Here is a 17,028-nt window from a genome sequence, read left to right as displayed (position 1 = left end):
GTTGAGTTTGATCATTTGTATTACTATAGATACTATGTTACTCCCTCGTCCTTCAAATTTTATCACAGTTTGGCCGGGCACAAGTTTTAAAAAATGTAATGGAAAGTGGATTGAAAAAGCTGGTAGGATGTGGATCTTAATGTTAAAGTATTAGTTTTATTATAAAATGTGAGTGAGAATAAGTTAGTGGAATATTAGATCATATGATGTTTGTTGCGAGATCGATACTTCTCATTCAGATTATTGGTTGGCTTTGAATAGTCACTAATTTTGGTGATTTTGCTAGCCGGCTTCCGACTTTGAGCATTTTTTTTTATCAATTGACAGAAAGGGTTTCTTCCGATCAAGCAAAACATAATTAAGCTCAATTCCACTGTACAAAACAAGAAAGAAAATTTTCTAATTAAAATAAACGACATATCATTGTACATCATGCAATAAAGGGTTATTTTGAGTTAGCTGCAGCTATGGCAGCTTCTATCTTTACTCTTAAAACATCTTCATCTTCATCATTACCCTGCATAATAGAATAAATAATTAGGACTTAATTATGTTGTTAATTAATTTATTAAAATAAATGCTGACTCATCTACTGAAAGCGATATTATAAAGAAGCTTCCAAAATTTTCAAATCGAAAAGAGGAAAAATATTACTCAAACTTTTGAGAGAAAATCGATCTTGTTGAGAAATCCATTAATTAATTCTGTGGATGTTAATTAGCTTAAAAAACTCAAACATGGGACCCTGCAATTAAGTAGTGGACCAGCTAATTGTCTATAGATCTAGTATAATAAATATTTTTTGATTTTAAAATAAATTTCAATTAAAAAATATACTTGATGATGCATACATTTATTGACAACTATAAACTTGTATTTTGTGATCCTATTATCTACAATTTATCTTATTATAATTGAAAACAGTCATTGAACGTTGTTGTTTTATATTCTAACTTTCCAACATCGAGACTATGTATTAATTAATTTACTTCAAATATTAATTGAAAGAGAACATTAGATAGCTTCTTGGACATGAAATGTACCCTGCCTGGCCTATAATAGTTGTCTCATAAAAGAAAGACATAAAATAATCATTAAAAGGAAGAGATATATTAGATACTTCTATAGTAGACAAAGTACCCTAATTGAAAACATTATCCAGCTTCTGAAAGCAAGTATTCCATATTTTCTTGAGATGCTTAAATTACTAAAATGGAGTATGACCTAATTCTAATTTTGCATAATAATTTGAAAATTTGAGACCAAACTGAACTTTCAATTTCATCTAATTTTGCTAATGAGTTTGATTCCAACCAATTTAAAAACCAAATTAAACCTTGTTTATAAAATCAAATTAAAAGTTCAATAATATCAAACAACTTTAATTGAATTTCTACATCTATTTACATTCATATAAATATAGGAGAGAGAAGAAAGATACCTCTAGAAAAAGAGTCTTGAATAGTCTACCAGAGAAAGCACTGATGCTACAAGTAATGATTTTGAGCTTCAAAGATTCAAAGGCTTCACATAATCTTATCATTGTGTCTCTCCTTTTACTGCAGCTCAAACTCACCACCACCACATTCTCACCCATATTCGATACCCTAAACTGCAATCAATTCCATCACTTTAATTAGCTATAAATAAATACTCAATTATTGACAACCAATCTTAATAAAAATTGAATTAATTGTAGTGGACTAATTATTTCATTAATCGGATGACATCTAATGCCAATGCTTGTTTGACCAAAGTGTTCACATTGTTAGATTTTGGACATTCATACATCTCAATAATCATCTCGTTTATCGATAAATATAAAAATGCTCAAAGCCATAAACCGACGAGTCTTACCTCGAGCACCTCAATAGGTGACGAAGCCTTCTCAACTTTTGTCCTTTTCGGGTTAGAACGGAGTTTCATAACATCCTCATCCATCCCAAAAAAATCATTGTTCAGTTCCAAATCCGATATTTCAGCAATAATTCTCGTCTCCTCATCTTGGAGTGATTTGATATACTCAATGGCATCTCTAATTATTGATGCTTTGTCCATCTGCACAATGTCCAACCACATCATCTAATTAATTTATTCCATAAATCACTTTAGTTTAAAAAAGCTAATTATGATAAGAAAGTATCCAACAATATTTTAGTAGTGAAGGGTCACATTATGTTTACCTTTGTAATGTTTGGGACCACAGCTCTTAGTGCATAGAGCCTCTCATTTAGCTTCTTCCGCCGATTCCTCTCCGACACTATGTTCTTCGACGCCGGCGACGTCGACTGCACACCGTCCGGTGAGCTCGAGTCGTAGTAGACCGATATAGCCTCATCAAAATAACTACATATATCGAACCAAAAAAGGTATTCAATTTTTTTTATTTTTAATTTTCGATCCGAAATAAAATGCTCAGAGCCAAAAAAGAATATGGCGAATAAAGTAAATTATGACTTACCTTCCTAGCTCTTCGGTTTGAAGGAACATGTTGGCTTCCCAATACTTTGTGTAATCATCATCGAAGTTTTCCATGTTAATTTGGCGTGTGGAAAAAAGAATTTGGAGTGGAGAGTGTGTTTTGATATGTTTTGCTAGATTTCTTCCTCATTTATGGGGGTGTTTTATAGTCTCACAAACTATATGGTCACGTGGGGTTATTATTGTGGTTAAATTTTGTGACTATTATTTAATTATTTTTGGTGTTCATAGTTGGCCAACTGGGGCCCACGGGAAAAATTATTGAATAATGAACGGTGGAAATGGCTTGTGATACTATTAATTAAGATGGGGTACTAACACGATTATGATTGTCAAAGAAAAGAAAAGATTGTGTTTCGGATTAAATTAAGTGAATGATTAAGAGCTCAATAATACGTTCAAGGAGAAACGTGTAAACACAATAGCCTTACATTGGGAGATTGGACCCTAGCTAAAAAACTCAACTTACTGATATGAGCTTTCTTGTCTTGTCCACGTAATTACAATATCAAGGATTAAAATTACCATAAAAAACAAGTAAAAAAATAATTATTAAGTTTCTTTAAAAAAATAAGAAAATATTGGACCATTTTTATAAATTGTTGCCGATTATTTAAAAGTTGGTATAAATTCCTCCTAATAAAGTAAATGAGATCAATTTGATATTATTATCGTATCGACTAGAATTTATATGTTACACCTAATAAATACAGATGGGGACTATTTGCACCAGTTATATATAAATGTATTGCCAACTTTTTTCCACTTATTTTTCTTTACATTTCTTAAATCAAATCAAAATGTTACATTTATTAATGAACAAATGATCTATTTACTATTTTGAGAATTACTAGTATAATTTATTGATTATAATTAAGGTTATTCATTCTGTGAAATAGATTTATAGTTTCGAATTAGGATTTAATTAAGATATATGGCTCTCAAATATATTGAGGAAGAAGATTAGTCAAGATATCTGAATCAACTTGATTAATCATTAAACATATTTTTCTCAATCAATTAGTCAACATTTCAATAAGTATGTTTAATTATTTCATAAAAAGCAGAGTTGTTAAGGTTGATGCTACTGCGTCGTCAAGCGAAAAAGATTTCCTATTTAATAGTAGTAGAACATTGAAATAATTAAGGTTAATTTCATGACTTGTATTGCTTAATTAATTCCTAATTAATAAGATGATTAATGACTCTACCGTCGAAATTTTCCCAAAAAACAAAAGACGAAAGCAAATTAACTATTTAGAATGTGAAAACTTGTGGAAAATGGAAATCTTTTGATAACAGCGACACATATACGAAATTTACCCAAAACTAAAAATACGAAACCGAATATCTCTAATTATGAATATTTTTTGTTGTCTATTTACATAAGACACGTGTTAATTATGGCTACTATCTGTGCTTTATTAAACTCACCAGCATATTGTTTCACGTGCCAAATTAATTGCAGAATACGCACATGCTCAATGCGTTTCAAATAGCAGCTGCATGTAATAGATTTCGGGTTTCCCATTAAATGATACAATTATATACATCTATCATAGTGTTTGTATTTAACATATTCCATTATCGAAATTTGGATTTGACCCTAATTAATCAAAAATTTAAAACCATTAAGCATGACAGCCTCAAGGTATATTGTATTGATAAAATTTAAATTATTTTCTTCAGAATAATTCAAACTAAGAAAACTTTATTTTTTAAATGAAGATAATAATAAAGGTTTAGGAATGAAATTCCCTTTCTCCTAAAGTCAAAAAAGGAATTCGAATTTTTCGTATTGGACTAAATTTAATTTTCTAGCTTTTGATTTTCTTGTAGAAATGAGTTGGGTATTCATTACAGAAGGAAAGTGAGAACATAATCATATCCAATTTCAACGTTTCTATTTTCTAATAATTAGAATAAAGTGACTTTTTACAAGATACAATTAAATATCCTTCATCGAAAACATAAAGAATTTAGTATCATTACGACTAAGAAAATGGAAAAACTACATCAAGTACTAATTTCTGTCTTCTTAATTCTTATAACCAAGAGTATAATTAAGACTAAGAAAATGGAAAAACAAACATAAAATCGGGAACTAGAAGAATAATTAAGACTAATAAATATCCTCAAAATTAATTAATTAATCGAAGTAAAATGCTCATATTATTTTTCACATTACTCAATGCAAACACATCTTAATTAATAACAACCTATGCTGAGTTTAAGCATATTTTATGAATTTACTTCAAAAAAATAAACATTATATACTATATTATATTACTCCATGAAAATAGTGTGAATGTTCGAAACTGTTGCTGTAGTATAAATTAAAATTTAAAAAATGATAAATATAAAAACAACTCATTGTCCAGTGTCCACGACCTCTTCAATAATTCACCCTTTAGCGACGTGGAAAATAATTAGAGAATATTTTAATGCTAATGATTGTTAATTCGATGCTAATAAGACAAGATTGGATGTTGAAACATATTAATATTATAGTGCTTTTTATTGACATTATTAACATGGTGTTACTTCACACAATAGATTGTGTAATTTGACAAGAAAGGCGATATAATAAATTATAGTGCGTTCTTCATAAGCTGGCAGCTGCTAAAAGAAGTGATCATTGAAATTATTATAATTGTGTGAATATCTTAACATGTAAGTCAGCTTTGCAGCGCATATAAAATTAGAAGACTATTTTGAGGATATTTTCAGGTATAGTATTCAAAAGTTTTCAACCAATTTTCAGATATAATATTAGATTAATGTCAAGATTTTAGTCTTAAATATAGAGTGGATGAATTTACTATACACGAATTAAATATTGAGTGTACTTTCTTAAAATGTTACAAGAGTGATATGTAGATACAATTTAAACCTTTTATCGAAGAAAATTTCATAACCTCTATGTTATGGGATTTCTTACAAATAAATTACAAACTGCGTACAGACTTAAAATAAATTGGGCTCTGTCATAAACTTCCAAATTATATATTTTTATCATGAATTATAAAAAGTAGTTGATTTAAAATATTTTATTACTCCATAAAATAATAAAAAATTAAAATTATATATTCAGGCCTATTCAGGGTCATGGGCTGGACTTGACATGGTCATGAGTCACGAGTCTAGTTTGGGCTTGGCTTAAAAAAGAGCCCAAATAGAACCTATTTAAATTTAGAACCTCGGTCCAGCCCATTTCATTTGCTCAACTACGCCAACAGACTCGAGTCCATGCCATCTCGTATAGGACTTGGATTGGGATAAGCTGGATCGGAAGTCGGAACGACCTAGTTGAAGTCACGAAGTCTAAATCGATAATACTATCTTATTTAGTGTGATTAAAGGTCATGTATAATCTTATATCTTGTTGTGTTGCCTTTTTTTTTTCAAAAGCGCGACATGTTACAGTATATCTTGGTTTGCCTCCGTAATGGCAAAATTCTATTGTAACTCATAATCATCCATCTCATTTCCACTCATGCGATCAATTTAATTCTAGACAAACTTCATTTTGACTTATCCATATTATATCTCATCTTATTTTGTCTAACGAACCAAATGCCGACTAAAATACGAAACAATTATACCTCTTATTCATAAATTATAACAAAAAGGATTAGAAATTTAGAAATCAAACTTTTACAATATGATTAGAACTTTGAAACTAGTAATGGGCCATATGTAGTGGACTTAGGCCCCAGATCGTGTCCTGATAAGTCTTAGGTTATGGAGTAAGTTTGTGTGTTTTGATTTACTAAGATAAGCCGTGGCCCAATAAAAGCCCGATTTCAAAATTCAAATGTGTGTACAATTTTAAGATTTAATCTAAGATTAATAATGAATTACTGTATTAAATAGTATCTTAGCGGAATTTAAAAATATTTTACATGTAACTTTATGCGAATTAACGAAAATAGCCACTCGTACATTTCTTTTATCTCGCTAAAGCGTTTTCCATTTAATATGAATTCATTTATTTAAATATACATAAAATTATGCTCATAAGTCATAAGTCATAAGTGTAGTTCAGTATACTGCACCATTTAAATGGATTTCCGTTTTTTTAAAACTTGTATTAGGAACTTATTAGAAGATAAAAAAACAATAAATTAGATTAGATATATGATGGTATTTTTATTTCACGTCACCGAAGAATAGAGCCCATCTTATTAGTGGAGAATAAAGCGGATTTCATTAAAAATTTCTAATAATAGAAATTATTATTTTTATAGGACAGCTCAAAATGAAAAATGTAATTTGTTTTTATAAGATGGATAGGAGAGAGTATAAACTAATAGTTCCATGGTAAAATAAAATAGAGCTATATATGCATGATATTGTAGGTAAGTATTGCCAGAAATATAAAAGTGGGACTCACATTCTACTAAAATTTTCCATCCTCTTTTCTTCAAATTTATCAATACCTTCACCGAATCTAAGTGAGATTTTAAATTATGGACCAGAGGAGTAGTAATAACTAAAACAATTATACAGGGAAGTCTCTGCTAACACTTATTTCTGCGTTCGCCACTGGGCATAATATTGTCGGCAGATATTGCCAGATATAATGAAACAAGGTCGTTTAGAGTGTTCCAAAATGATGTTGCTATATCAACCGTCTATAGAGGTGTGCATCGCCACTTTAGATTTGGGAAAACCCGTGGTAGATTTGATCAATCACCAAACTAACTTCCTGAATTATAGTAGTACCTTTTTTAAGTCAGTGAAAAATACTATATTTTGGTTAAATTTTATTGTTAATTAGAAATCGATACCCATTTATTTTGTATTTTACATATGAGAGGCCCACTTGTCTTTTGTTTTGGCGTGAGATAGAGAATTCAGAAACAAAGAGTGGAATGTGCGGTAGCCATCAATCACACTATGGTAACTAATCAAGTGAAAAGAATGATTTAACCCAAATTTACCTAATTAAAAAAATCCAAAACCACCTGTCCTATTTGGTATTAATGTGACAAATTTCACAAGAAGCTAGGCCGGCTAGGACAGCTTCTTAACTTTTTTCTTAACCAATTTTTCTTAATCAAATCTCGAAACAATATCAAATTATAGTTGTTTATAACTGAAGCTTGTAAATTTTTGAGGATGAGACGAATTAGATGAAGTAATCTTTTAAGCATTGTTCCAAACCTAAATGTCCAATCACTCATTAGTTAATCAGTAGGAAATATTTTTGCATTCAAGGTTCTACATATATCTACCAAGAATAAAATTTTAATGTGTGAAACTAGTAAATATTAGCAAAAGTAATCCAAACAAAATATAGGGGGACATGCACGTATCAACTAAATATTTTTTTATTAAATAAAGATTGAAAATAAACAAAATTGGTACCTGTCATCTTCTTCAACTATTTGAACGGATGAGTGGATATTCTCTTGCTTTAGTCTAAGATATTCATCGGGCTAATTTGCTCGGGTTCGGGTCATTCCAATCAAGTTGTGCTAATTTGCTCAGGTTCAGGTCATTCCAATCAAGTTGTCGCATTATTCAATTACAAACCATTTGGATTAAAATTGTTTCACGTTATAAATTCTCAACTCTAATCCTAAGTTTTCGGGTTTTCGTGTCAGTCGAGCTCAAAAAAAATGTACAGTGGTTTTTTTTAACCAATATATTTATTGATATTTTCATATCTATAATAAATCAATATTCCAGTTTAGGATAATTCGGATTGTATTTTTTTCTTAATATAAATTTTCAACCTCAACCCTCGTGGGTTGTTCTTGACATACCTAATTTTGTCTTCCCTTAGCTGTTTAATAAAGTTAGAAGATTCATGCACTCACTTTTTGTTTAGGCTTTTTATTGGGTTAGCCATTGATAGAGATATTCCTTTTCTTGTATTTATATGTAAAACCCTAGTTCCTAATGAAAGATGAAATTGGTCCCTTCTACTCTCTTTCATTTCTCTCTCTCTCTCACTCTCCAATAAATCAACATATCCTTGTCTCTCCAATCAATGTTTGAGATCTCCCACTAATTCTCAAGAAAAAAAAACCCTAACTATTACACAAACATCAGTATGAAAGCGGATGTAAGAGGTAAGAATCCATCACCGACCATTTCCTCTATGCAAAACCCTAGCCTCTTCACAAACTCACGCAGCTCCATCTCCGGCGCCGTCTTGACCGGGTGCCTGAGCAGCCTCGACGGCGCGTGCATCGAGAAGCTCCTCCTCCACTGCGGCAGCGCTCTCGAGAGCAACGACGTCACTCTGGCTCAGCAAGTGATGTGGGTGCTCAACAACGTCGCCTCTGCCGTCGGCGACCCCAACCAGAGGCTCGCCTCGTACTTCCTCCGCGCCCTCGTCTCGAGGGCTTCTAGGGTTTGCCCCGCCACCATGAGCTTCAAGGCCGCCGGTATCCCCCACCGCCGCCTTATGTCCGTCACCGAGCTAGCTGGCTATGTCGACCTCATCCCCTGGCACCGCTTCGGGTTCTGTGCCTCAAACAACGCGATCCTCGACGCGGTGCGAGGGTTTCGGAAAATTCACATCTTGGATCTGAGCATCACTCACTGCATGCAGTGGCCCACTCTAATTGACGCGTTGGGGAAAGAGCCGGAGTGCCCACCGGTGGAGCTTCGGATATCGGTCCTCTCGTGGCGGCCCCCGACCCCTCCGCTGCTCAACATTCCGATTGAAAAAGTTGGTCAGCGGTTGGTCAACTTCGCCAGGTACAGAGATGTACCCTTTGAGTTTAATGTTATTAAAGTGGGGGGCCCAGTAGAAGAGGAGGAAACAGTCGTCTCCTCCTCTTTCTATGACTTTTTGTTGAGTCAACTCAATGCGACCATAGTCAAAGTCAATGTTGATGAGGCCTTAGTGGTCAACATCCAGAACTGGCTAAGATATCTTCCGGACGAGGAAACTTCCTTGTCAGATAGCTCATGCGACGGGATAATGTCGTATCGGGACTCGTTCCTTGAGTTGGTTGGAAGGTTGAGTCCGTGCCTGGTGACAGTGGTTGATGAGGACTGCGACCTCGGGGCACAGAGCGGGCTAGCATCGAGGATCGTTTCGTGCTTCAACTACATGTGGATCCCGTTCGATGCATTCGAGACGTTCTTGCCCAAGGATAGCCCACAGAGGATAGAGTACGAGTCTGACATCGGGCACAAGATTGAGAACATTGTCGGGTATGAGGGGGCCCAGAGGATTGAGAGGTTGGAGTCCGAAGGTAGGTTGTGCCGACGGATGGCGGCCGCAGGCTTCATGAGTGTCCCCTTCGGAGAGGAGACTGTGAAGGAGGTGAAGGCTTTGCTCGACGAGCATGCGAGTGGTTGGGGGATGAAGAAGGACGAGGAAGGCATGCTAGTGCTGACGTGGAAGGGCCACAACGCGGTCTATGCGGGGGCATGGGTTCCATATGCCCCCGCATTCCATCAAAACAATCTATTGGTGTAATAGCGGGATCTCGAGCTCGAATTCGTTACTGCCACGTGTCGAATTAGGTGGCCTTATTGTCTAGGGCTGGATAGGTGCATTAGCTAGAATGGATCGATGGGACTAAATTAGAGATAAATAATTTGAATTAGACATATATGTAACTTTAGCCAGGGAGGATCGTGTTTTCATGACCAGTGGGGTATATTAATTGATGACACAGAATTTGTTAGGTGCCCACACATATAAGGTGACAATTAATAGATTGACCGTTGTATGTTTTTTTTTGTTCTTTTTTGCGTTTTATTTTCTTATTTATTGCAACATTTTAAGGATGCAATAATACGCACATGAAACAAAAGAAGTATCGACCTAGCTAACTTTCGGAGAGTAATTTCATGTCCATTTTACAACAATTCGTTCATGAAAGTCAAGAAAAGAAAACGGCAATTATGTCTTTGCATGAATGATATCTCTAAACCTGATATGTAGATGAAAGATCAAGAAAACGTTTAGTATAGTTCCATCCCATTAAGTGGTGGGATGTGATCAATTGTTAAATTTCTTAAGTTGCTAACTTTGCTAACTCATCAACGCATTACATTAAAAATATCAATACGATGACATTAAAATATTAACATATAATTTTGCTGACATTTCAATAAATTTTGTTAACATTACGTGTTGACATTTTTAATACACTGAGTTGATGAGTTAATTTTTAGATGGATTTACATTGCACGGTAACAAATCGACTATATTCACCACTATATTATCATACCCAGTGAAAAATATATACTGCATCGCATGCAGACCGGATTAAACACTATGCATAAAAAAATAAAATAAAGCTAAGTTAACTAATAAGTGGTATGTAATTTAACATATATAATTATTTGGGGTGACGATTTGTTTTCATAAGCACGAACTATATTTATGTATTCACACCGAAATTTTAATACACATACGGCCCAGAACATAAACTGATATAGGGCTGAATTTATTAAAAGGATTGGGCCTTCAATTCTAACATTAGTACGGCACTCTTTTATTAAAAAGTGGGACTGTATTTTCTCAAATAACTCAGTATTACATTCCTTCCAAAAAAATAAAAAAATCTCGTATTACATTGATTAAACTACCATACTTCATTTTGAAAATTGAATTAGGAACAATTTAATTTACAATTCCTAGTGTTAAGAGGTGAAGGGAAAAAAACTACTACTCCGTATTAACGAGAAAATTGGTACGATCATAAATAACGAACGTGGATAGGGAAAGCTTCTATTGCTTTCGATCTCCGGAATCTAGAAATAAAGTAGAGAAGAACGTCAAGAATGGAAGAAGTGTGGAGGGAGAGAATACCCACAGCAGCGCTAGGCAAGAGTAGATATAGGTTTTTTGATTAATTCTTTTATATCTAATAACGATATCATATAGTACTACATATTTATGCTAACTCGACACTTTCATTAAAGTATATTATAAGTAAAAACTAACAAAGATTACAATAGATATGGTAAAGAGTATCAAAGTTTGCAATTTTGTAAAATCAAAACTTCAAAATTTATGAAACTATGAATAAGATATGAACAGTAAACATATATTGGGGCCTATATTGGGATTAATGTTGTTGCTATAATTTGGGGAAAAAAATATAGTACTAGTGCCTATTGAAATGGTTAGTTTGAGACTATAAATATTTTGAAATCAAAGAAGTTTTTACTAGACTATCTTAGTCTTTCATACTTGTATACATATTCAATTTGAACGTTCAGGAGGGCCTAATTTTCCTTCAGGGTCAGCCAAAAACGTTATGACGGCCCTTATATCTGCAAAAATTACAATGCTATCTCTCATTAAAGTAAAGGAAACATTCTTCCTCCCTCGTTCGTTCACATTGGGCTTCGAATCATTCACATCCAATTGATCCCTAAAACATACTATGTTATAGATTTGCCACTGCCTAAACACGTGAATTTGTTCGATTTTGGCTTTTTCACTCATCCAACAGCTTTTGGTCTTCGAATTCCAAAACATGAAGTGTTTGTTTTACCAACAACTAAGTATTCTTTGTTCTAATTTTTCCTTTTTTTTTACAGTTTGGTAAACCTCAAATCACCATTTTTACCCTGACTGGAGATCAAAAACGATCTATTATATTGAAAAGAAGTTATTCAATCAAACGGCGGGGATAGCTCAGTTGGGAGAGCGTCAGACTGAAGAACTGAAGGTCACGTTCACCGCATATTTTTCCATTAATCTCTTTTATTAAACATTAAACTTTCTATTTTTCTAATTGAACATGCATGGAAAAAATAAATTTTTAACTAAAATTAAAAGAAGATGTTTGTTTTGGGAAATCTTCATTCATATATTTTCAAGAGAGGTCTCAAATATATAGGCAAAAACATACTGAGTAATTTGTCAATCAAACAAATGTGAGTGAAAACTATCAACTGACTGTACAATTAAAATGCAAAACGAGACAAAACAGTACTCAACAAGAATAAAGAATAATTATTTTGACCCAAAAAATAAATCCAAACGAAAAAAATACTACAAAAAGCATTTCATTAATTGAATCAAAAAGGCAAAAGGCAGTCCAAAAGCAGATGGAGCCACAAAAAAAGAATAGAAAAAACAGGTGTAGAAGTGGAAGCAAAGAATAATTATTTAATCAACTAATTAATTAACTAAATTATATTGATATTAATGAACATTCTTTACCCCTCCCCTAAAAAGCTATCCCTTACAGTCCAACAACCTTACCTCTAAATTCTAATCATGGCAGTTAATGTGGGTCCAATCTCCTAATTTTAAAATAATCATGATTTTCATGCAAAATCATGGATCATATTCTATTGATTATTAATAATAAAATGATCATATCTCGCTTTTTTAAGATTAATTATTGTGAAATGTGATCAAAAGACATTTTTGGTGGTTAGTTTTTATATCAGTTGTTTTCATTTTGTTTGAGAAAGGCTTATGTTATGGACTAAAGAACTCATCTACAAAACTATGCTATCATGATAGAAATAATTCATTTGATCTATAAAGTTCGCACTAATTGACATATATGGGACATTGGAGTCAACATAATTATTGGTTAGGGTTGGTTCTTTTGTTAAGCCATCACTCCGAATAGTTTGTTGTTCACAACTACGTGACATAAGAATCTTTAATTAGCAATTAATCCTTTTTCAGGGCCAATATTCTCATTGGTTATGATTAATTCTTTTATCTGGTTAGTGTTCCAAGTTACTCATTAGTCATGAATATATTTTTTTACAGACTATTAGTACCAAACTATATAACTCAAAGAATAATCTATCAAGAAACAATAATGTTAGTACCAAACTATATAACTCAAAGACTAATCTATAAAGAAAAATAATCCTTCACAATCAATGTGAGGTATCACAGTCCACTTTTGGGTGTAATAAAAAAAATTCTTCACACGAGTTTCGAATTCAAAATTCAGTATAGCATGAGATCATTCAAATAAAATATATAGTTGAAGCTTAAATTTACGCTAGTCATTGAATCCAAATACAATCGATACGATACAGGATTTATTGTACTTTGATAGAAAATTTTAAAATTGTACAAATTACTCCCATTATATTAGCTAATCTAACTTGAAACTATTATAGAAAGAGCATGAAATTCAAAGTGAAACCTTGTTTAATTATTGTAGTTGCATTTCATTGACACTTCTAGTCATCTCAATTGTATGAGAAGCAGTCATCATTCTCACTTTTTAGTGTCCCTTTCGTGTATTAGAATTTCACATACATATCTTAAAAAATATCAAATAAAATCTAACTAAAGAATCATTAGTCCTCAATAATTTGGAAGTGAGAAAAACATCCATGAATCATTAATTTTTTTTATAAATCTAGATTAGTCCAGACAATGTAAGAGAATTTTTGCTGATTTTTCAACATTTAAAAGAAAATTACAAATTTTTCGTAGGCATATCAATGATTTTAGTGCCAATGTCTACAAGATATGCCAGCTTAAGTTGATCGTAAACTCTGACTCGAACTATTAAGTGACAATTATGCTATAATTTGAATTATTTCTATGTTATGAATAAAAAATCATCAATTACCATGTCAAAACTATGATTTCATAATAACCCAATTAAAAATACAATGCTAAGACATAAAAAACCAAACGACAAGATTGATAAAAATCTGATTTTTTTTTCTTTTAGAACCAATTTATTATCATAGTAGTAGTAGTAATTAAATAGGGATAAGATCGTGTTTAGGCTTGATAAATTTTTTTTTAGAAAAGTTGGTGGAGAATCAAAATAGTATCTCTTGAATGAAGTGAAGAGAGAGAAAGAAATCCATTGGTAGGGCTTGAAAAGTCGAGCCAATGTCAGTGAGCATGATAGGCATGCGTTTCTTCAATCTTTGCTAGATTTGATCTTACGATCCCAGCATGCATTTTGTTACTTACAATTTTCTGTTTTTTCAATCAATATTTTCTCAGATGTTGGGAATTTTCATTGCCTCATTTTCTGTTTTTTAGCTTTTGGAGTTTTCAATATTCTCACATATATATATATAGATATATATACGACCAATGGGTTGGAGAATAAACAGTCAAATCAAGAAACATAAATTCTTCTGTCTCTCCTTATTCATCCATTCATTGTTTTTGTTATGTTGTTCCAATAATAAATTGTAGGTCAAATTGTCACAATAATAATGACTCTATATGGTCAAATTTTGGTATGTTTTTCACTTACAAAATTATTTGGGAAAATCATTAGGTTTGGATTTGATCATAATCATCACATGATAAATTTATTTGATGATACGAGAATTGTGATATCATATGTGGGGGTCGCTGCTGATAAGTTAAACGATGTCGTCTGTTCATAAAGAAAACGACTTTATTTAGTTGGAATACATCAACTCTATATTGCACATTTAGAGACCAGATTATTTAGTTGTGGTATAATTGGGAACAAATTCAAACTTCATAGTTTTTCCAATTGATTTTTAAAGTTGAAAGTACAAATCAACATTTGACCAAACTTCGCAGATTGCCCTTAATAGTAATATGTCCCCGATATTGTTTTTTACCTTCTAATGTTGTTCTTTATTGCTCCATTCTCACAGATAGTAGTCTTGCTTAGAGAACGAAACTCAACATAAAATTAGTATTAATGTTAAAAGAATGTATTGTGAGTGGAGAAAGTGAATAATTTTAATGGGCGGATCGAAAATAGAAAATAGATAAGCAAGACTATTGTTTGTGGACGTTTTATGAGTGGAGTACTATTTTTACCTTGGTTGATTAACATCTATGCAATCCAATTTTATAGATTATGACTCCAATTTTATTGTTTATGATAGTACAAAGCTTGTGAAGTAACGGGCATATTCAACTCTCATTTTACGCAAATGATCGATGTCGTATTTTTGAAAGACTGTTTTTGAAAAAAAAAATCCTAATTAGTACTACTACATTTATTTCACTGTAATAATGTTGTGTACTTTTGTCCTATATAAAAATAGAATATACTAATTGAAATAACAATATAAAAAGCAGATCTAGTTTGCTTTACGGTTTCTGTATCTCGATAATGATTAAAAATTCAATATTATTTTGATTTAAAATTTCGGGCATAATTTCATATATCACGAATTAAAAATATGACGTCAATGTGATATCAGAATTTCGCCTAAAAATGAATTTGCTATTAAAATGATCCAGTTAATTTTTGGCTTGATAGAATAATAAAATTACTTTTATTTAAATTGGAATATTGAACAGTTCAAACTTGAAAGTTGTCGTATACTAGTACTAGACTAGAAACAATAAATTGTGTAGGCACTAGCATTGTACCCTAAAGTAGGAGTAGTACAATATCAATGGTATTTAATAAAGAAAGAGATCAAGATTGTTATTATTTGAAATAAATGTTTTATCATAAGTAGCATCTCAATTTTTATCTTTAGCATAAGTAGCAAATTAATTGTTTCAAAAAATTCACCCCCCCTTATAGGATTGAACACACAATTGCACTCAACCAACAAGATGATATATTAACTTATTTTCTCGATGACTTCACTGCCGCCGCCGGCCTCTGAGAACCGAAAAACACTACTAAATACTAATGTCTATGTTGTTGCCTCCGGCAACCCTTCAGGGTCAGGAGTCACTTATGTTTTTTTTCTGCCGTCTATTGCTCGCGACAACAGTTATATTGCTTATGTCTTCCGATGTCAGCAATTTTTTAAATTATTATTTTCGATTTCACGAATTTGTTTCCTGATATATCTCATGTAACTATGTACTCCATATAAATACTTGAAAATGAATATATGAAATAAATTTAATTATTATTGATATATAAAGTTGATTAGAACCTTTTGACTAGAATAGTGGATAGACTCAACCTTCCCTTTTTTGTGTCATTCACTCCAATATATGGGAATGTGTCTTCCGAAGCTTTTTTTGCATCGAAGTTACACCTTAGTGCGCAATGGCATGTCACTCATTCTCTTTTCACCCAAAACCTTCACATTTCCTCATGCAAATATTCAATTACTCTTTTTAATTATAACTAATTAATGGTTTTTAAAATTATTTTCGTAATGGTGGGACATGTAAATTTGCAACTTACCAATGTATTAGAGAATCTGATTCTCTTAATACCGTTTCATCCGACATTTTCTGCAGGTCAACGAAGAGCTGTAAAAGTCACAAAATTATTATTGAATAAAAGTACAATAATAATTCCTTTTTATTATGTTTGTCCTATTTTTAACTTTGTGACAAGATGTAATATACGCCAATTTTCGGTGAGGCGTTCTGAATTAATGTTATTTGAGACAGTCCATCAATCGATTTAAATTGATATAATCGTACTTGAATTATGGGCAATCGCAATGCACAAGAATTTTGGTCCGGACTTGTGGCTCGGCCCAAAGTGACCACGGACCATGCTTGCGGCCGATGTTGTGGTTATCGTGACCTGCAGTTGTGGCCCGATGATTAGGCTTGGCTACGGATGGTTGTTGTCCGATTCTTGGCTTGGACAGTAACTTTTTTCCCTTTTCGGTTTTATTTTTATTTTTATTTTTATTTCC

The 17,028-nt window shown here is 32.3% G+C and overlaps 2 protein-coding genes across 2 annotated transcripts; one reads left to right on the top strand and one right to left on the bottom strand.

Moving 5' to 3' along the window:
* Positions 1-380: 380 nt before the first annotated feature.
* LOC121786071 (transcription factor bHLH35-like) lies at positions 381-2,592 on the bottom strand. Its single transcript, XM_042184592.1, has 5 exons — positions 2,462-2,592; positions 2,184-2,346; positions 1,858-2,058; positions 1,442-1,612; positions 381-517 (listed from the first exon to the last, which is right to left on the bottom strand). The coding sequence occupies exons 1-5, from the start codon at positions 2,533-2,535 to the stop codon at positions 446-448; spliced, it is 681 nt and encodes a 226-aa protein (XP_042040526.1). The 5' UTR covers positions 2,536-2,592; the 3' UTR covers positions 381-445.
* A 5,923-nt stretch (positions 2,593-8,515) lies between these two features.
* Positions 8,516-10,119, top strand: LOC121786597 (scarecrow-like protein 32). The gene has a single exon (XM_042185233.1). The coding sequence runs from the start codon at positions 8,546-8,548 to the stop codon at positions 9,926-9,928; it is 1,383 nt and encodes a 460-aa protein (XP_042041167.1). The 5' UTR covers positions 8,516-8,545; the 3' UTR covers positions 9,929-10,119.
* Positions 10,120-17,028: the final 6,909 nt, after the last annotated feature.

The sequence above is a fragment of the Salvia splendens genome, chromosome 22, assembly GCF_004379255.2.
Source record: "Salvia splendens isolate huo1 chromosome 22, SspV2, whole genome shotgun sequence".
Classification (NCBI taxonomy): domain Eukaryota; kingdom Viridiplantae; phylum Streptophyta; class Magnoliopsida; order Lamiales; family Lamiaceae; genus Salvia; species Salvia splendens.
Note: the sequence above shows the minus strand (reverse complement) of the source record. Positions and strands in the feature narration are given on the sequence as shown.

What these genes read in the sequence shown, in the direction of transcription:
- LOC121786597 (XM_042185233.1), top strand. Translation starts at nt 8,546, where the DNA reads ATGAAAGCGGATGTAAGAGGTAAGAATCCATCACCGACCATTTCCTCT.
- LOC121786071 (XM_042184592.1), bottom strand. Translation starts at nt 2,535, where the DNA reads ATGGAAAACTTCGATGATGATTACACAAAGTATTGGGAAGCCAACATG. An exon ending in CAAACCGAAGAGCTAGGAAG is followed by an intron (nt 2,347 to 2,461) that starts GTAAGTCATAAT and finishes CGATATATGTAG; the next exon opens with TTATTTTGATGAGGCTATAT. An exon ending in TGGTCCCAAACATTACAAAG is followed by an intron (nt 2,059 to 2,183) that starts GTAAACATAATG and finishes GACATTGTGCAG; the next exon opens with ATGGACAAAGCATCAATAAT.